We start from the raw sequence: 22,519 nt of genomic DNA, 5'->3' as shown, positions 1-22,519 counted from the left end.
TCCCCTCCAGCCTCTTCTATGGACATGGGCCTTGTTAAGCTGGGAAACATTCCTTTCAGCATCAGATTTTTCCCAGATATCCATTCAAGGGCGTATTTTTTCCTTACTCCTGCTTCCACTGCCTTTTCCAAGCTACCTGACTTCACTGCCTTCTTCGGAAAATAATATAGCAGGTTTTCCTCGGACACATCATGTCCCCAACAGGCAAGGAGATCTTCAAGCGTCGGTTCTATATCCAACGACTCACTTCCGTGATGCCACTCCCGCGCTTCACAAAGACCGGACTCCATTCACACCGAAATGATAGCAACCATCTACATACTCCAGAGGCTTTGGACCCACAGCAACCAGCTCCCGAAACTCATCCATGGCCGCCAAGGAACACCGCGCGAGAAACCAGTTCAAAAAACCCTTGTTCGTCCATCGTCTCCCCCCGCCGGTGCTAGGTGCTAGGAGAGAACTATCCAAAAGAGCCTTTAACTGAATTTAATAAGAATATCTATGACTTAAATTTTGTATAATAAAACTGTTTTATGAATATTTTAGGGATTAAATTTATTTATGTATTTAAAAATGAATTTTAAATAATATAGAAACATGATGTAATTAAAAATTATTTCACCAAATTCTAAGTCAAAGTTCTAAAATATAAAATAGTTAGACAACATCAAAGAAAAACGTTTTTAAATATTGTGATTTAAAAAAAATTGTAAAATGTCACTAAAAGTAATCAATATGCAACTCATTATATATCTCTTTCCATATATAACTCATTATATATCTCTTTCCATATATGGAAAGGTGCTTTATATGGGATGATGTTATCTTCATATTTGTGAAATATTCTATATATTTATTTTTTGGGATTAAAAATTAAGATATATTTGGAGTGGGATCTTGTTCATCTCAAGATTCATGAAAAAGAAAGAAAGATAATGTTAGTTAAAATTAGAGGTAAAAAGAAGCTAAGTGTGATTAACTAATTATGTAAAATAATCTCTAAATCCAACATAAAATAAGCATAAGCCTTTGCTTGGAGCTCCGCAATATAAGTCTTTTTTTGTATTCAAGCTTTTGTGATCCATAATGAATTAAGCAAAGTCTTTCGGTAGAAATAACATAACATAATTTTTTGGCTGATGCATTTCAAACCAACAAGTGTGGCAAAAAAAATTCTCTTATGTGATTTCTACCGAAATACTTTGCTTAATATAAGCCTTATTAAGACCTCGAGACTAAAAAAATTCTCTTATGTGATTTCTACCGAAATACTTTGCTTAATATAAGCCTTATTAAGACCTTGAGACTAAGGAACAATTTTACTCTTTAACCTCTAAAGTGGTGTAATCATGAACCCTACCTTGGGGTTGAAAGAAGTTAAACTTTGTTCATAGCCAAAGCTAAAAGGTATTTCAATTATCACTATTTACTATATAGTTTTGAGATAGAACTTGAATTTTCTTAGGGATGAGAGGCCCTTTGCCCCTACTTTGCCTTGACATGAATATGAATGAGAAACCCATATAGAAGACGATATCACATTGTCTTAGACAATGATGAATATAAGATTCAAAGTAGAGAACTAAGCTACCAACTATCAGTGATCTTTTAGGACCAAGATTCAAAATTTTCAAAGTAAACTCACAATTTTAGTTGTGCAAGTGCCGAGGGAACTACTCACATTGAAGCAAGGAGTATTTGGAGATTCCACATATGCACCTATAAAAAAACAAGATTTAAAAATGTGAAAATGAAGTCCATAATAAACATTGACAACAAAGTGTTTCATATAAATGTGATGCTTTGTTATGGGTCATGTAAGACAAATACATATTCTGAATAGATACTCAAATTATGAGACAAATTAATGTAATGGTTCAAAGAGGAAGAGGGTGACTAACTCATGAGACAAGTTAACCTAATAACCTAGACATGTTGATTCTGATCAACTTATAGGACAAGTTAATCTAAGAGGGCAATCAACTTGCGAGACTAATTAACTTAATAACCTAGAGAGGGTGATTTATGTGTGGGTTTGATAATAGGTTATAAATCATTTAACTTTGTGCTAACTAATAATGATTGATTGTGATTAGTGTCACTATACTTAAATGGTGCTACCACTACACCAAATATTAATAATAAGAAAAAAAATAATGAAGTAAATTCTAAATGATAGAGAATGACATCTCCATATAGATCTTTATTAAAAAAGAAGAAACATATATTTCATGGATTGATAATATATTAGATTACAAGTGAGTGGAGTAAAAGACAACTCTTTTAATGTAATTGTTAACTAACAATTCTCCACTAAATTAGTGGTGAGTTAATAATGAGTGTAATTAATAACTTTCACTTAGTTTTTATTAACGAGTCATTGTATCAGCCACTAATAACTCTCAAGTAGCTCACTAATGAGATTAATAACTTACACATTAAATTAGTAAACTTATATATAAAATTAGTATAAGATATGTTATATATAACATTTGGAGTTTTAAAATTTCAAAATATATTAATAGTATTTAAAAGAATTATTAATCATTTTTTTTGTAGGCTGGGGTGGGACTCTCCGATTTACATGTCCATTATGTACCCCTCTACGGGGGAAGGGTAGCCCAAGATTTGAACCCAAGATCTCCGGTTCGGTGAGATTTCATTTCCACGGCCCTTGCCGCTTGAGCTACCCCATGTGGACAAAAGAATTATTAATCATTATAAATATGTGTTAACTTAAAATTTATTAAATATATGTAAAAAAAAATATCAAATTTTTTAAGTTGTAAAATTTTTAATTAATTAAAATGAGTTCAAATTTCACTGCCCAGATCTATCAGATCTAGATTTATTGGTAGCAGACTGATCACTTTCACAAAGAGATTCACCCACTACCCCGAATTGATTCAAATATTCATAAAATCGTTACAAGGAAAGAATATCCGTAGGAGGATCAAGAAGGGGCGGCGGATCTAAGACTTAAAGTACGAAATCCAGACTCACCTAGGCATTCCAACATGCATGCAAAACTTGATTTACACAAGACAAAGTTTATAGGACAAACACACACTACAGGATTATGGTATTGTCTCAGATTCAACCATAATCGTCAATGAGATTGTGAGGTGGATGCCTGGGAACCAACTCAAAGGGAACAGGCTCTTTTAAAGATGTAGTCAAAGAGAAGGAAAAGGCCCAAACCAAAATAGCAACACCTCCAGAACTACTAGGGCCCTACATTGTGGAACAAAAATCTTAGACACCTACCTTAGCAGTCTCAATGCCTGAGGTAAATGAGCTGTATTCAAATTTCTATACCAAATCAGTTATGTGTAGATTTAATGGTTTTTGGCCTAAATCTGATGCTCTACACCAATGGATATTCTCTGCATGGGCCCCAAATTGTCAAGTTCATTTATGTTCCAAGGGGTTTTTCATTGTCAAATTCAGCACAGTCTAAAATAAGGAATATGTCCTCAATGAGGGAGCATGGTTTTGGGGCAATGCAAGACTCTTCATGATCCCTTGGTTCCCAGGTTTTGATGCCAATACAATGGTGGTATCAAAAATGCTTGTATGGGTTAGGTTACACAACCTCCCACTACACTTCTGGCATCATAAAGTTTTAGAAGGTATAGGGAACTCCCTGGGTAAATTCCTCAAGATTGATGTGGATAGACTTACAAGAGGCATATTCACTTTCACCAGAATATGCGTCGAAGTAGACCTTAGCCAAGGTATTATATTGATTTACAATAATATACAGTGGACTCAACCATTAGATTATGAAAATACTACTTTTTGATGCCGTGGATATCTACAAATAGGTTACAAATAGGTCACATCCACAGTGCCTGCCCACAAGCTAAAAAAGACCCCAAAAGAAATAAGAAACAACAAAAAAAGCCAAAAGGTTGGCAATGCACAGAGCCCCTGGAAGAAGAAGCAAAAGAAGTAGAGACAACAGAAAATAATGCAGAAATGGATGTTCAAAACGTTCAGAACAACACACAAAAGGAAGAGATAGTCCTCACTTCTACGTGCATTCTGAGGCCCAACAACCATTTACAACAACATGAACCCATACATCAAGAATGGAAATAAGTGGCAGCAAACGAACACATGGATCAAAGGGATTTGATTCTGACAAAGAATATCCAATGATTTCAAAAGAAAATCAATCCATTGTAACATCCACTCCCCACACTGGGGGTTGGGGAAAAGTGGAAAAGAAAAAAGATAGGAATGAATAGGCTAGGTGTAATTTTTTAGATTTTTATGTATTCTGTGAAAACATGATGAGAAAATACTGCATATGCTCCTTAGCATCTACAACATGTAATTTTGCTCATTAGGAATAAAATTAGGATTTTTCCATGGGAAAAAAAAGAGTCCAATTTTAATAATGAGAAAAACTCTCCCTCTTTTATTCTTTTAGATTTTTATATATTATTCTTTTAGATTTTTATGTATTATGTGAAAACATGATCAGAAAACACTGCATATGCTCCTTAGCAACTACAACATGTAATTTTGCTCATTATAAATAAAATTACGAGTTTTCCATGAAAATTTTGTTTATAATAAAAAAGCTCTCCTACTTTTATTCTTTTTCTGAACTCTTTATAAATATGATATATGCGATATATACATTATTTTATTTTATTTTTCACATATTTAATTAACATATAATAATGTTATTGTTATGTGTTATCTAGTACGAAGAGACCTACTTTCTCCTGCATTTGGCAACATAGATCCCATTATCCATAAAGTTTTATAATGAAAAAATATATTTTATATGCTACATATGTCGGTTTATATATACCTGCATACTAACACTGGAGGAAGGATAAGCCAGAAACATTATTCAAATTGAAACACCATGTGATGACAAGTCCACAGGTTCATCTCAAGTCATATCAATTAATGGCAGTTTGCTTGCAAAACAAAAGCTCGTCAATGTTAAAATATGTTTAAAAATGATTAAAAAATACACCACAACATCCTTGCGCTCTGCACACAGAAGTGACCTCCCCAAGATATATGGCTGGGAGAAGTTTCATGCGACCTTCCGAGGATGATTGAATGGTAGAAGTACACCGCAATATATATATATATATATATAGAGTTTTGTTGGACTTGGGCGCTCGCATCGTTCAACTGAATTTAAGATATTTTGGTGGAAAAGCAGGGAATACCTAATTTACAACTCTAAAATATAAAATTGATGATTTTATATTTTATAATGCAAAACAAAAGCTCCTCAATGTAAAAAGTATGTTTAAAAATGAATTAAAAAATACAGCACAACATCCTTGCGCTCTGCACAGAGGAGTGGCCTCCCCGAGATATATGGCTGGGAGAAGTTTCGTGCGACCTTCCGAAGATCACTGAGTGGTAGAAGCAGGCCTGGAATTTGACGTTCCACAGAACGTTTTTCCCATTTTTAAACGTATTTGACGGCACATTTTTTTTTTCAAACGTATAAAACGACGGTTAAAAAAAATCTCAAACCGTAAATTTGACGTTCAGGTATCTCAATTGCCCGTCATAAATTTTATGGGGGGATGAGGGAGTACAGGCTCAGTCAACCTCACCTCGGTGGCTCCGTAGATTATTCCAGATGGAGAAGAAAAGACGGATTTGGTGTAATGATTTTTTTGGTAAAATTAAATAATGGTCGGTAATTCAAATTTAAGGGCAAGGCACAGATTTCTTATTTTCTAGGGCGATACATATTTTTTTAGCAGAGGAAGAACCACGATACATATTTTTTTAGCAGAGGAAGAACCACCTAAGCAGAGGACTATTTTGCCCCATTTTTTTGATTTGCAAACTCAATCTCCTCCTCTCCTCTGATCTTCGAAAACAGTGTCCTCCTCTCCTGATCTTCGAAAACGGCAGAGGTGAGTTTCTTGTTGTTTTTATCGTTAGTTTTACTTTTGAATCTTGCGAAAGTGTGGGTATGAATTTAATTTGCAACTCTTTGAACTAACTTTTGAATCTTGCGAAGTGTGGGTATGAATTTAATTTGCAACTCTTTGAAATGTGTGGATTAAGATTTAATTTAAACGTTAGCAAAGTGCGGATTTAAATTAATTTTATAGTTTGGTCAATTTTTATTTAAATTTAATTTAAAGTTTTATAGGCTGGATCAGGCCTGGAATTTGACGTTCCACGGAACGTTTTTCCCATTTTTAAACGTATTTGACGGCACATTTTTTTTTTCAAACGTATAAAACGACGGTTAAAAAAAATCTCAAACCGTAAATTTGACGTTCAGGTATCTCAATTGCCCGTCATAAATTTTATGGGGGGATGAGGGAGTACAGGCTCAGTCAACCTCACCTCGGTGGCTCCGTAGATTATTCCAGATGGAGAAGAAAGGACGGATTTGGTGTAATGATTTTTTTGGTAAAATTAAATAATGGTCGGTAATTCAAATTTAAGGGCAAGGCACAGATTTCTTATTTTCTAGGGCGATACATATTTTTTTAGCAGAGGAAGAACCACCTAAGCAGAGGACTATTTTGCCCCATTTTTTTGATTTGCAAACTCAATCTCCTCCTCTCCTCTGATCTTCGAAAACAGTGTCCTCCTCCCCTGATCTTCGAAAACGGCAGAGGTGAGTTTCTTGTTGTTTTTATCGTTAGTTTTACTTTTGAATCTTGCGAAAGTGTGGGTATGAATTTAATTTGCAACTCTTTGAACTAACTTTTGAATCTTGCGAAGTGTGGGTATGAATTTAATTTGCAACTCTTTGAAATGTGTGGATTAAGATTTAATTTAAACGTTAGCAAAGTGCGGATTTAAATTAATTTAATAGTTTGGTCAAATTTTATTTAAATTTAATTTAAAGTTTTATAGGCTGGATTTTGTTTCATGTCTGCTTAGGTGGCATTTAAGTAGGAACACTTGCATTTAAATTTACATTTTCATTGTATTTCTTAGTTTTTTTGGCAATGTAATTGAATTGAATCATTCGCTGTCTTTTAGTTTTCAAATGATACAGTACACAAACTTTCTACTTTTAAATGTGTTTACATTGTTCACTTTTCTGTCTTTAGAGATATACAAAGGCCATGTTCAGGTTCATGTGGGAGTTATTTATGGGAGGAACTTGATTTCACGAGTCAGATGATATGAATTGTTTCTGCTTTGAAGCTTGTGTTTCTGCATCAATTGATTTCCACTGTAATCTAAGATTTTGATTCTTGCTGTTTTCCAGCGAAAATGGTGGCTTCGATATAGGACAATCCTTAGTACTGTCCCTTCGGCCCATCCCATTATTGTGCCATCTCAACATATTGAAGAAGAAATAGAAATTAAGTGTGTTCTTGCCACTAGATCCTGTGAGTGATATTTACTGACTATCCTATTTGTGGTATAAGGAGATTTTGACTCACCATCCTATTTGTAGTATAAAGAGATTTAGAATATTTGAAAGAGAGTTTCCCTCTAAGAGAAAGTTGACACTCACAAATTTACATAAAACGTATAATGAAAGGCATGAAAAATATAAAAACGTCATTAAATTTTCATTTGACAGGCAAAGGAGATTTGAAATTCCAGCCTGGGCTGGATTTTGTTTCATGTCTGCTTAGGTGGCATTTAAGTAGGAACACTTGCATTTAAATTTACATTTTCATTGTATTTCTTAGTTTTTTTGGCAATGTAATTGAATTGAATCATTCGCTGTCTTTTAGTTTTCAAATGATACAGTACACAAACTTTCTACTTTTAAATGTGTTTACATTGTTCACTTTTCTGTCTTTAGAGATATACAAAGGCCATGTTCAGGTTCATGTGGGAGTTATTTATGGGAGGAACTTGATTTCACGAGTCAGATGATATGAATTGTTTCTGCTTTGAAGCTTGTGTTTCTGCATCAATTGATTTCCACTGTAATCTAAGATTTTGATTCTTGCTGTTTTCCAGCGAAAATGGTGGCTTCGATATAGGACAATCCTTAGTACTGTCCCTTCGGCCCATCCCATTATTGTGCCATCTCAACATATTGAAGAAGAAATAGAAATTAAGTGTGTTCTTGCCACTAGATCCTGTGAGTGATATTTACTGACTATCCTATTTGTGGTATAAGGAGATTTTGACTCACCATCCTATTTGTAGTATAAAGAGATTTAGAATATTTGAAAGAGAGTTTCCCTCTAAGAGAAAGTTGACACTCACAAATTTACATAAAACGTATAATGAAAGGCATGAAAAATATAAAAACGTCATTAAATTTTCATTTGACAGGCAAAGGAGATTTGAAATTCCAGGCCTGGGCTGGATTTTGTTTCATGTCTGCTTAGGTGGCATTTAAGTAGGAACACTTGCATTTAAATTTACATTTTCATTGTATTTCTTAGTTTTTTTGGCAATGTATTTGAATTGAATCATTCGCTGTCTTTTAGTTTTCAAATGATACAGTACACAAACTTTCTACTTTTAAATGTGTTTACATTGTTCACTTTTCTGTCTTTAGAGATATACAAAGGCCATGTTCAGGTTCATGTGGGAGTTATTTATGGGAGGAACTTGATTTCACGAGTCAGATGATATGAATTGTCTCTGCTTTGAAGCTTGTGTTTCTGCATCAATTGATTTCCACTGTAATCTAAGATTTTGATTCTTGCTGTTTTCCAGCGAAAATGGTGGCTTCGATATAGGACAATCCTTAGTACTGTCCCTTCGGCCCATCCCATTATTGTGCCATCTCAACATATTGAAGAAGAAATAGAAATTAAGTGTGTTCTTGCCACTAGATCCTGTGAGTGATATTTACTGACTATCCTATTTGTGGTATAAGGAGATTTTGACTCACCATCCTATTTGTAGTATAAAGAGATTTAGAATATTTGAAAGAGAGTTTCCCTCTAAGAGAAAGTTGACACTCACAAATTTACATAAAACGTATAATGAAAGGCATGAAAAATATAAAAACGTCATTAAATTTTCATTTGACAGGCAAAGGAGATTTGAAATTCCAGGCCTGGGTAGAAGTACACCGCAAGATATATATATATATATATATATATTTGTTGGACTGGTCTCTCGCTCTGATGCATGGATTCTTAAAAGTTTTGTATTTTAAAGAGAAAATCAATTTTATATTTTTAGAACATTTTCAGATTTAGATTTTTAGATTTTTATAATGCTTTTGGTTTATACTTTTGAACTTTAAACTAGATTTAGATTTCTATGATGCTTTTGGTTTATACTTTTGAACTTTAAACTAGATTTAGATTTAGATTTTTAGTTAGATTTTGATTTTGATTTTTATGATGCTTTTGGTTTATACTTTTGAACTTTAAACTAGATTAGATTTGATTTTGATTTTTATGATGCTTTTGGTTTATACTTTTGAACTTTAAACTAGAATTAGATTTTTATGATGTTTTTGGTTTATTCTTTTGAAAAAACTAGATTTAGATTTTTATGATGCTTTTGGTTTATACTTTTGAACTTTAAACTAGATTTAGATTTTTATGATGCTTTTGGTTTATACTTTTGAACTTTTGGTTTATACTTTTGAACTTTAAACTAGATTTAGATTTTTATGATGCTTTTGGTTTATACTTTTGAACTTTAAACTAGATTTAGATTTTTATGATGCTTTTGGTTTATTCTTTTGGAAGAAGATTTCAAGATTTAGATTTTTATAATGTTTTTGGTTTATAGTTTTGAACTTTAAATTAGGTATTCCCTATTTTTATAATGCTTTTGGTTTATACTTTTGAACTTTAAATGTTTTTGGTTTATACTTTTGAACTTTAAACTAGATTTAGATTAGATTTTTATAATGCTTTTGGTTTATACTTTTGAACTTTAAACTAGATTTAGATTTTTATGATGCTTTTGGTTTATTCTTTTGAAAGAAGATTTCAAGATTTAGATTTTTATAATGTTTAGATTTAGATTTAAAGTTCAAAAGTATAATCCAAAAACATTATAAAAAACATTATAAAAATACGGAATACCTAATTTAAAGTTCAAAAGTATAAACCAAAAGCATTATAAAAATAGGTATTCCCTATATAAGGAATACCTACTTTTATAATGCTTTTGGTTTATACTTTTGAACTTTAAATTCTTTTGGTTTATACCTATTTTTATAATGCTTTTGATTTATACTTTTGAACTTTAAATTATATAGGGAATACCTATTTTTATAATGCTTTTGGTTTATACTTTTGATTTATACTTTTGAACTTTAAATTATATAGGGAATACCTATTTTTATAATGCTTTTGGTTTATACTTTTGATTTATACTTTTGAACTTTAAATTATATAGGGAATACCTATTTTTATAATGCTTTTGGTTTATACTTTTGAACTTTAAATTCTATAGGGAATACCTATTTTTATAATGTTTTTGGTTTATTTGAACATAATGTTTTTGGTTTATTTGAACTTTAAATTATATAGGGAATACCTATTTTTATAATGCTTTTGGTTTATACTTTTGAACTTTAAATTCTATAGGGAATACCTATTTTTATAATGTTTTTGGTTTATACCTATTTTTATAATGTTTTTGGTTTATACCTATTTTTATAATGCTTTTGGTTTATACTTTTCAACTTTTGAACTTTATATTATAAAGGGAATACCTATTTTTATAATGCTTTTGGTTTATACTTTTGAACTTTTAAATTTTATATTATAAAAGGAATACCTATTTTTATAATGTTTTTGGTTTATACTTTTGAACTTTAAATTCCATAGGGAATACCTATTTTTATAATGCTTTTGGTTTATACTTTTGAACTTTATATTATAAAGAGAATACCTATTTTTATAATGCTTTTGGTTTAAAATAGGGAATACCTAATTTAAAGTTCAAAAGTATAAACCAAAAGCATTATAAAAATCTAAATCTAATTTAAAGTTGAAAAGTATAAACTTCTGGAAACTTTTAATCTTCTGGAAACTTTCTAAAATATAAAATTGATGATTTTAAGAATCCATGCATGGCAGCATCATACGTATGGGCAAATCTGAAGAATCTGTGCTGTCTTTAAAAAGTGTGGACGGTTGATGTCGTTTGATTTGGCTGGATTATTAAGAAAGTGGAGTGCCTGAGTACAGTTGATGGTAGGACATTCGTGTGGACGGTTGATGTCGTTCGATTTGGCTGGATTATTTAGAAAGTGGTGTTCCTGAGTACAGTTGATGGTAGGACATTCAATTGCATGGCAGAAAGGTCGAAACGTGTGATTCAAGCGAAGTCAATGCCCAACAAAAAAAGAAACGAAGGTGGCGTTCATCGATATTTTTCAACTTTGGCATCACGGGATCTGTTGCTCTTGAATATGAGGCATTACCTGCCTCTTGGCTGAAGGGTTTTAACAGAATATCATACCCATTGAATGTGCATGTTGTTGGTGCTGGATGGGTTTGCCTGAATTTTAATTCAGGATCAACCAAGTTTTTATTCTTATATCTTGTTTCGCATTTGTTTTATATTGATTGAAATCTTTGACACCCAATTAGCATTTTCTTAGTTTTTTTGGATTGAAATTCAAAGACACCCACTAAGGATTTTAGTTTTGAGGAGTCATGATGCCAATCAGTCATGAAGGGACCAGCACTGATGCAGAGGAAATGGATATTGAAATGGCCATGGAGTCTCCAATTAGACAGAAACAGTACACAATACATTTCCCTGGTGCAGTGAAGAGGAGTGCCTACAGATTTGATGGGCAAGGCAATATCTTTAACAAGGATTGGGATCTGAGCGAAGGGGAGGGTGGGGAATTTTGTTGGTACCATGTTGAGCTGCCGAGATCTAATCAGAGACTGGCAGTGTCTGCACAATACTTGATTGATGTCCTCTGCCCCCCTCTGAAGCTTCACGATATCCTGTCCCTCGCGAGCAGTGGGCCCTTCTGTGGGATTGTCGAGGGGGCTCTTGTGTTTAGGGTCAATTCCCCAGGCCCCACTGTCAGCAAATTCACCCAGAGGCTTGCCGCCAGGATCAGCGAGAATACTGTGATCACAGTCAGGCCTGGAATTTGACGTTCCACGGAACGTTTTTCCCATTTTTAAACGTATTTGACGGCACATTTTTTTTTTCAAACGTATAAAACGACGGTTAAAAAAAATCTCAAACCGTAAATTTGACGTTCAGGTATCTCAATTGCCCGTCATAAATTTTATGGGGGGATGAGGGAGTACAGGCTCAGTCAACCTCACCTCGGTGGCTCCGTAGATTATTCCAGATGGAGAAGAAAGGACGGATTTGGTGTAATGATTTTTTTGGTAAAATTAAATAATGGTCGGTAATTCAAATTTAAGGGCAAGGCACAGATTTCTTATTTTCTAGGGCGATACATATTTTTTTAGCAGAGGAAGAACCACCTAAGCAGAGGACTATTTTGCCCCATTTTTTTGATTTGCAAACTCAATCTCCTCCTCTCCTCTGATCTTCGAAAACAGTGTCCTCCTCCCCTGATCTTCGAAAACGGCAGAGGTGAGTTTCTTGTTGTTTTTATCGTTAGTTTTACTTTTGAATCTTGGGAAAGTGTGGGTATGAATTTAATTTGCAACTCTTTGAACTAACTTTTGAATCTTGCGAAGTGTGGGTATGAATTTAATTTGCAACTCTTTGAAATGTGTGGATTAAGATTTAATTTAAACGTTAGCAAAGTGCGGATTTAAATTAATTTTATAGTTTGGTCAATTTTTATTTAAATTTAATTTAAAGTTTTATAGGCTGGATTTTGTTTCATGTCTGCTTAGGTGGCATTTAAGTAGGAACACTTGCATTTAAATTTACATTTTCATTGTATTTCTTAGTTTTTTTGGCAATGTAATTGAATTGAATCATTCGCTGTCTTTTAGTTTTCAAATGATACAGTACACAAACTTTCTACTTTTAAATGTGTTTACATTGTTCACTTTTCTGTCTTTAGAGATATACAAAGGCCATGTTCAGGTTCATGTGGGAGTTATTTATGGGAGGAACTTGATTTCACGAGTCAGATGATATGAATTGTTTCTGCTTTGAAGCTTGTGTTTCTGCATCAATTGATTTCCACTGTAATCTAAGATTTTGATTCTTGCTGTTTTCCAGCGAAAATGGTGGCTTCGATATAGGACAATCCTTAGTACTGTCCCTTCGGCCCATCCCATTATTGTGCCATCTCAACATATTGAAGAAGAAATAGAAATTAAGTGTGTTCTTGCCACTAGATCCTGTGAGTGATATTTACTGACTATCCTATTTGTGGTATAAGGAGATTTTGACTCACCATCCTATTTGTAGTATAAAGAGATTTAGAATATTTGAAAGAGAGTTTCCCTCTAAGAGAAAGTTGACACTCACAAATTTACATAAAACGTATAATGAAAGGCATGAAAAATATAAAAACGTCATTAAATTTTCATTTGACAGGCAAAGGAGATTTGAAATTCCAGCCTGGGCTGGATTTTGTTTCATGTCTGCTTAGGTGGCATTTAAGTAGGAACACTTGCATTTAAATTTACATTTTCATTGTATTTCTTAGTTTTTTTGGCAATGTAATTGAATTGAATCATTCGCTGTCTTTTAGTTTTCAAATGATACAGTACACAAACTTTCTACTTTTAAATGTGTTTACATTGTTCACTTTTCTGTCTTTAGAGATATACAAAGGCCATGTTCAGGTTCATGTGGGAGTTATTTATGGGAGGAACTTGATTTCACGAGTCAGATGATATGAATTGTTTCTGCTTTGAAGCTTGTGTTTCTGCATCAATTGATTTCCACTGTAATCTAAGATTTTGATTCTTGCTGTTTTCCAGCGAAAATGGTGGCTTCGATATAGGACAATCCTTAGTACTGTCCCTTCGGCCCATCCCATTATTGTGCCATCTCAACATATTGAAGAAGAAATAGAAATTAAGTGTGTTCTTGCCACTAGATCCTGTGAGTGATATTTACTGACTATCCTATTTGTGGTATAAGGAGATTTTGACTCACCATCCTATTTGTAGTATAAAGAGATTTAGAATATTTGAAAGAGAGTTTCCCTCTAAGAGAAAGTTGACACTCACAAATTTACATAAAACGTATAATGAAAGGCATGAAAAATATAAAAACGTCATTAAATTTTCATTTGACAGGCAAAGGAGATTTGAAATTCCAGGCCTGATCACAGTATCTCTGGGCAAGGTGCCAAGGCTGGGATTTTCTCCGACGGGCCAGTCTCTGCTTTCCGAGATCCCTAGTTTGAAGGGTCCTCCATCTCAGCGCCATTATGGAGAAAAGGATGAGGAGAGCTCAAAACAAGGCCAAGAGCCCAATGGAATTGTCATCAGAGAGCATGTTCTGGAGTTCCTGTTCATTATGAATCATTCCGAGGAAGCTGATAACCCTGTGCCCACTAGAGTCTCCAATCTCCTTGTGCACATTGTGGACACCTATGTTGATCATCTGCAGGATATAGTAACCAAGGTTGAGATGGAGCTGGATACTATAGAGCTTGAATTGGATAAAGGTAAGCGACTCTATTTTCTATGCTCTCTTTGTCATACTTTCAACACCACCTGTGATTTTTTAGTTTAGTTTTTCATTATGAACAATTCTCAAATTTAATGTTGGGTAACGAAAGTGAATGAATCATTTCAGAAAATTGTTTCTCACCTCTTTCCTTCAAACAATTTTTTTTTATCCTTGATCCATTTTGGTTTCCTTAAATACAATTCAAGTCTCTTGATTTCAGAATGATTCCATTTCCTGGTTGCCTGTAATCCCAAGAATATTCTGGATCTTTCCCGTAAAATTGTAAATTCCGCCTATGAATCAAGAAGGATTTGCAACTTGTTTGGCCAACGGATGTTTTAATCCCCAAGGCATCCTCGCTTTCTCCCTCTCCAGCTTCCCTCTAGCTTCCTCTTTTGTTCCTAAATTTTTTATTTTAATTCTTGCTTTTCTAAAGCCCTTATAAGGGATTGGGTAAATAACTGGGTTAATTGTTGCAAAAGCTGTTTTCTGAGAAACATCTATAGTGGGAATTATGAAAGAGTGCATCCATGTAAAAACCAACCCATCTAGTAGTTTTGACACACAGCCCCGTTATTTGATTTGTAAGAGATACTGGTACTGGTAAATTAGGGTCAAGCCCAAGTTGGTCTAACTTTTTCTAGAGGAATATTGATGCTTGCTATATCCCTTGTACCTGAAAGAATGTGCAGAGAAGCTTGTGGTACAAATAGGTTTCTAGGTAGGATCTAGTGCTAAGTTGAAGTTTTCAATCTGTGTTCTAGGAATCTGGCTCTAACTAGAGAGGGCATAATTGGGGTTGAAGGTTAGATGAAGTTGAACAGCGATGCATATTTTTAGATGAAGAATTTTAACATGTATGTATGTTCATTGTCATTTTTGTCACTATGCTGAATGCAAATGTATATAAGTGTTGTGTTTCGTCCCGGAGTTTTTCAGCATAGAATGAACAGAATATCTTGAATTGTGAAAATTTTCACTAATTTTTTTTTTGTCTTGACATGTTTTAAGGCAACGCTGAAGGGCCTCAGGATATTAAGAATTCAAGTCATGTAATGGATGAATTTAAGGAATAGCGGTGTTTCCATTATGTTGGTTTCTTCATGCATCATTCTTGTTTCCCTATGATTTTAGGTGGTTACTTATTGAAGAAGCAGACATTGGATGATAGGCGATTCCCTAAAATGCATTTGAATTTACAGCGTCTTTTGCAGGTATGTTTTCTTTCTCACCGGGATGACGAGTTTGAGCAGCTGAATTATGGGAAAGCTTTGAATGTGCTTTCTGCATTAAAGGGTGACCTAAATCAATAACTGATTTGTTGCAGGTTATTGCTCATGGAGAGCAAGTTTTCCCTAGAGTTAAAGATAAATGTGCTCAAAGAACATGGTTTGCAAGGGAGGACATTGGAGCATTGGAGGTGCTGGTTGATCGTCTAAGGAGGCTCAAAGAAAATGTGGGGTTCATTGTAAACCGGGCAACTGCAATTCAGGCTGGCCTTGATAGCTGGCAGGCAGAACAAATCAATAGGAAGTTATATAACCTGTCATTTCTATCAACGATCTTTCTTCCATTATCAATAGTCACCGGAGGTAAGGCCTACCAAGTACAAGCTGCCTCATCTCTTTGATTTATAATAAGTCTGCCATTCCTATTCTTGTTGGCTTTTTTGGATACACATTTTATTCTTCATTATCTTTCAGTACTTTCTTCCCTGCCTGTTATCTTATTTGTTTCCATGATTGGGTTTAGATTCTAATTCATGTCACTTTTATCCTTTTCATTCTTTTACCCTAAAACCTTCCTGAAATTGAATATTACCTCTTATGCTTATTTATCATGTTTGTTTATCTTTATGGCAGTTACTAAAGTCAAGGTTCTGATCAAGATTTCTATGATGTAGATTTTGCACTGGTACCTAGACCAGTTTTGCTTTAGCCAATAAATTGATTGCAAACTGTTTAAAAACTAATATAACATTTTGTATGGATTGTGATGTTGCAGTCTTTGGAATGAATGTTGGAGGTGTCCCATGGACTGGACAAAAGGACCCTACTTTAGAAGATGGGTTTCGCAATGTTCTTCTCATTTGTGCTGCAATATTGTTCTTATTGCTGGCATTCTTTGGGGCTGTCCCTTTGTATATGCGTCTTTCAGCATGGAGAAAACGAATAATGGACAAGAGGATATGGCCAAGCACAGGAAGGTCCTTCTCAAAGAGAGGAAATTATTCTGGTGACACGTATAGTGGGGGATATCTTTTCCTGTGAATATAATGGGTTTTCACCTAAGAGCATTCTTGAAATAACATAAGGGATGGACCCCACTGGTTCTTTGCCAACAACACCTGGTCTACTGAATGTTCTATTGGGAATCAATCTCTGACTTCTATGGAAGTGCCTTCATGTGGATATAGTACACAGAACACCTTCAAGCTAATAGAGCATTCTATTCCTTCAAATTGTGTACAGGACTCTCGCACAAGCAGAAGGGATGTACTTTGGGAGATCAAGACGTTCATTACTTCGATCCGTATGATTTTAGGGGCTTTTCTCTTCATGTTCATTATCTCATGAAAGAGAAAGAAACTATTTTGTTGGAAAAGTAAGTTGGAGCTGATCTCTTTGGAGTTCGAATGTTCTCATAAGTTTAAAGCTTTGTGTCAATCACGCATCTTGTACATATCGATAACGCATCTTAATATATTGTGAATATATCGATAATGTAAATATATTGTAAATAATTGTAAAAGTATGGCTCTATATAGCTTCTAATGGGACTATATATCGATAACGCATCTTAATATATTGTGAATATATCGATAATGTAAATATATTGTGAATAATTGTAAAAGTATGGCTCTATATAGCTTCTAATGGGACTATATAGCTTGTAATGGGACTTGCCCCCTTTTTAATAATAATGGTTTCAAACTTTCACTGCTCAGCTAATGATGGGTAGGACTATGCTGCAGAACATCGACAGGGAATGATGGGTAGGACTATGCTGCAGAACATCGAGAGGGGTGAAAATTTTGAGGTACTTGTTAATTATTGAAGTTGAAATCAATTTTTATTAGGAAGGATAAGCACGAGTTTACATTTTACATATTAAAAATGACAATGTAAGTTTTTATGATTTTGAGAATCGATAGTTAGGTTCAAATTGTGTATTAATTGATATAAATTCATTTTAATTTTGGATTTGTTATGTATTGAGAGGGATTAAATTTCTGATTATGCATATTTTTTTTTCATTGCTTCTATTATTATTTTCAATAAGTTTTCGCCAAGTTAATCATATGGGATAATCTCCCCACTAATTATTTTTCAATAAGTTTTCGCCAAGTTAATCATATGGGATAATCTCCCCACTAATTATCTTTATACTAATTATCTTTATACGATTTATACGATTTGTTATAAGTCAAGTGTCCCCATTTTCCTACCCGAACAATGATGTCGAGACTAAGGATTACATTATTTAACTAACAATTCTTGCTATAGACAAGATGCTTGATAGTAAGGTCAATTTAATTTATCAATTTGGAAACAAATCTCTAATTCGTATAATAGTACTTGACCTCTTTGTTGAGGGGTTGGGAGTTAGGCCTGACACTCTTCTTACCTAGGTAAGAAGCCTTGATAAGATATGGCTCATATGACAAGGCTACATGGGTAAATGGCCTAAAAAAAACCACCAAATGTACCTCCAAACATTTTTACATTTACTAAGTTATAAGTTTTTTTTGCTAGATGTTGATTTGTCAACTGTTACAGCGAGCTTAAAATTTAGAGTAACGAATAATCAAATTTGAACTTATGCCTTACTTTGCCAAATAATCTTAACCAATTATTAATTCTACTAAATCTTGAAAAAACTTAAAACTTAATCTAGTTTATATATATATAATGCTTTTATTATATATACATATATAATGCTTTGATTAATTAAATATCATCCAAATTAAAAATGTCTATCAAAAATGAAATCAAACTAAAAATGAATTCCTTTCTCGGGGATTGGAATCGAAAAATACTTTGCATCGCTGGCTGGTTGAGCCCTGAAATCCTTGTATTAGCATCGCTCGCTGGTTGAGCCCTGAAATCCTCGTCTTGGCATCGCTGGCTGGCTGGCCCTGTCCTGTATTTGACTACTTTTGATGTTGTGCATGATTAGGTTCCTGCCCGTTATCTCTCAACCATACATTTTCATCATCTTTTTCCATCGGTTTATCAGAAATGGCAGAGGAACCAGGCAGGGCAGTTTCAGAGTTTGCATTGTCGGCCCTGGGTCCAGTACCGGGAGTTTGCATTGTCGCCCCTGGGTCCAGTACCGGGATAGGAATTGACCAGACCAGTACCAGAGCTTCTCTTCTCTTGTTTCTCTATGTTTTTAGCCGGACCAACCTGTACAGATGTACTCTCGAGGCTTGTCTCGCCTTCGAGGTCTTGTGCAGCGACGCTAAGGGCATGGATGGAGTCGAAGAAACCATTACCACTCGCACACTCTGCACCTGCATCAGTAAGGAGCGGCTGTCCATTCTGCTCCATCGAACCGTTCTTAGTGAGTGCATGAACCTCTGGTGGCACAATCCAAGCACTGGTGCTGCCTGTCCAACTGCAATTCATTCATGAAGTAGGCTGGCCCCAAATAAATGAGGTAATATAAATCTGAAAGTGCCTTCTTATTTAGCTTCAATATTTTGCTGGAACCAGGTCAATCGCTTCTTATGCTTCTGCAACTTAATTATCATAATGAGTGGATAATCTTCAAATAATTTGAAACCAACCTTGTCGAACATGCATGACAGATGTTATAGTAGGCTAGACAAGTGGTCACGGGATGGGCCAAAAATTTATTTAATGTTGTTTAAATAAATTAAATAATATAAAGTTGTTCCATTAATTGTTTTTTAGCACCGAACATGGAGCACCACGCATGTATTACATATGGATCGAGCATGGCACATGCATTGAAAGTGTCAATTTAAAGGAAAAGTGTATTATTGACTGATGTTTTGTTTTTCTCATTGCCACCAAATTCAATTGTTATAACAGAGGTACCTTATGTAGACCATGAAACATTTTTTGCGATGGAGTAAGGATAACATTCTATTGAAGTGAATATGGTATTATTTAGCTAGTGGTATTATTTTTGTATATAATTCTGTTAATAATGTTGATGGGCTATTGTAGTTTTTATAGCTACTTATCAATGTTTTGGTACTTGTCTGAATTGTATCTCCTCTCTTTATAAACTCTGGTCATGGAAATAGAAAGGGCTTCAATGTGTTAGTGGCAAGAGCTAGCGTCCTTGTAGAGTTTAGGGGAAGTGTGGATTTACATTTTGCTTGATGGCACAAAATTGTATGCCTTCTGTTTCGTTGAAATTTTAGGTAGGCTTCCAGATTCTCCTAGTCTGAAATTGATGTAGATGGATCATGCTAGCCGTGTGTGGCTATTCAAATAGCTGTGAAGAGAATCTGGGCATGACGATTTCATGAAATTCTGAACTTTCTCCCAAACATATAAAATGCTTTATGTGGATGGTGTGCAATTTCTCCCATTTTGCAGAAGCTAAAAAGAGGCCTTGATTATGTGGTTGTCTCAAAATTTAGAGGGTAAGCGATGGATTATTCCGGCATGATTTGTTTGGGCTTTAAGGTCCTCTAATCTCCTTCACTCTGATGAGTGAAGTATTCACTTAAAACATGTTGGCTTAAAGCCTTTTATGAAATTAAATTATTCACCTTCATTCTGATGAATGAAGTAAAATCAGTGGTTAAGACCTTGAAGTAAAATCAGTGGTTAAGACCTTGAAGTAAAATCAGTGGTTAAGACCTTGAGCATTTTTGAGTGCTCAAACCAGAAAATAAAATAATTTATAACATGTTGAACTGTAGAAATAACATCAAATGTATTGCTTAAAGCACTACTGTTGAACTGTAGAAGTCACTTAAAATGTATGGAATTTAGAGCCAAGTCCTCTGACCTCTTTCGCTTTGATGAATAAGTAATGACGTTAAGGCCTAGCGTTTTGAGCGCTTAAACAAGAAAATCATTTACAATATGTTGACTGTAAAAGTAGCTTGAAATGTTAAAGCCTTCTGCACACTTAATTAGAAAAACATTTACAGGTCTTCATCTTAGTGTTAAAATTTTCCCAACAAATCATTTGCGAGTCTTCACTTTAGTATTTAAAATTTTCGCATCAAATCATTCAGAGCGTTCTCTCAATATATTGCTCGATCTTCCTAAAAGAGTGGGAAACATCAACTGACCTCAAATTTTGTTATTTAACGGAAGTACTTTAATTTTGTTATTTAACGGAAGTACTTTTATTTTCTGGTGATTTGAATTTTTTTTCTTCCATCAAATTTAGTTTCTTCATCTTAGTGTTCAAATTTTCCCAACAAATCATTTGCCAGTCTTCATTTTAGTATTTAAAATTCCCCTATCAAATCATATTTAAAATTTCCCATCAAATCATTTAGAGCGTTCTCTCAATATATTGCTCGACTTTCTAAAACGGTGGGAAGCATCAACTGACCTCAATTTTTGTTCTTTAAACCGTGGGAAGCATCAACTGACCTCATTTTTTGTTCTTTAAACCGTGGGAAGCATCAACTGACCTCAATTTTTGTTCTTTAACAGCAACACTTTTATTTGCTGGTGATTTGAATTTTTTTTCCTTCCAAACCTCAAATTTAGTCTATTCCCAAGGATTCTTAAATAAGAAGCAACAGTATCATCCAACCTAACCATTAATGTTAAAAGCTAGATTACAGCTCAGCGAACAGCGTTTAACAATCTTGAAAAAAAAACCAAAGGAATGTGCTGGGTTTCCATGTTTCGCAAAGGTTAATGTCGTTGTTCTTTCTGAACAAAGGAATGTGCTAGTTTTTCCATGTTTTGCAAAGGTTAATGTCGCCGTTCTTTCTGAACGGCCGGGTCAAGCTAATAATTAGCTGTTATCAGCTTGATCGACCGTTCATCGACCGTTCAGAAAGAACAACGACATTAAACAATGAAATATAGTTTCTAAAATAACAATTGAAATTGAAATTGTTGGAATAAGTTGAAATCTCTAAATATTATACTTCCTAGTTAGTAACACCTGGTTCTATTCATTATGTTGAAATCTATATTATATATTAGAGTACTTCCTATAACTAATCTTAATGATGATCTTCCTATTACAGCGTCCATTCAGTTGATGAACTTTTAGTCTTGATTGTTCAATTTCGTAGTTCAATATTAATTCTAATTAGTTGTAGTGAAAACTCTTAAACTACAACTAGTATTACGTCGAACTTGGACTCGCATATCTACGACCCGGAGGGGGTGAGGAGGTGAGCTTTACCTGTTGTGGAGGTGAGCTTCACCTGTTGTCAAAATTGCAACTTTGATGATGATTTTTTCGAAGTTTAGTCTAAATTAATGAAATCAATATTTCCCTTTCGCTGCAGAATAAAGTTGGACTCAATGCAAAGAGGAGCATGTCATTGCGCCAATTCCGAGCATAGCTGAACCGACTCGATCTCTTTGTTCACTTCTACTCCTAGAACATAGCCAACTTATAATATTATGAAGTTAGCCAACTTATAATATTATATAGTTGAATCAAGCTACTCGTTAACTTTGATTTTTGTTCACTTCTACTCCTAGAACATAGCCAACTTATAATATTATGGAGTTAGCCAACTTATAATATTATGGAGTTGAACCAAGCTGCTCGTTAACTCTGATTTACCACATACTCCGTACTGTAAATAAGCTGGTCTATACAACACTTACGTGAGACAAATAGGCTAATGTGTCAATCAGCCGAAAGGGCTGCTTCTGTTTCAATTGCTTCTGTTTTCTCTTTAGTTAGCCGTAGGGACTTGCTACTTCGTAGCCTTCCTTGTTTTACATTAATTCTATACAAATTTTTGGCCTTAAGGTGCACGCGTTTTACTATTTTAGATTTTAATTCATATAGGTTGATGTAAATGTTTGGCAATATCAATAATGGATAC

General features: G+C 34.2%; 1 protein-coding gene across 1 annotated transcript; it reads left to right on the top strand.

Annotated features, from left to right (window-relative positions):
* The first annotated feature begins 11,573 nt into the window (after positions 1–11,573).
* Positions 11,574–17,149, top strand: LOC149258293 (uncharacterized). Its single transcript, XM_089409460.1, has 5 exons — positions 11,574–12,016; positions 14,118–14,491; positions 15,631–15,710; positions 15,824–16,088; positions 16,501–17,149. Exons 1-5 carry the CDS (start codon positions 11,574–11,576, stop codon positions 16,764–16,766), a joined length of 1,428 nt encoding a protein of 475 aa, XP_089265586.1. The 3' UTR covers positions 16,767–17,149.
* Positions 17,150–22,519: the final 5,370 nt, after the last annotated feature.

Source organism: Pinus tabuliformis, chromosome 6, assembly GCF_031772625.1.
Source record: "Pinus tabuliformis cultivar Carrire ecotype Pingquan chromosome 6, CPIR1, whole genome shotgun sequence".
NCBI classification, from domain to species: Eukaryota; Viridiplantae; Streptophyta; class Pinopsida; order Pinales; family Pinaceae; genus Pinus; species Pinus tabuliformis.
This window is presented reverse-complemented; position numbering and strand designations above follow the sequence as displayed.

Excerpts from the sequence above, each read along its gene's own strand:
- LOC149258293 (XM_089409460.1), top strand. The coding sequence starts at position 11,574 with ATGCCAATCAGTCATGAAGGGACCAGCACTGATGCAGAGGAAATGGAT. Across the intron at positions 14,492-15,630 it reads AGAGCTTGAATTGGATAAAG|GTGGTTACTTATTGAAGAAG; the intron begins GTAAGCGACTCT and ends CTATGATTTTAG. Across the intron at positions 16,089-16,500 it reads ATTATCAATAGTCACCGGAG|TCTTTGGAATGAATGTTGGA; the intron begins GTAAGGCCTACC and ends GTGATGTTGCAG.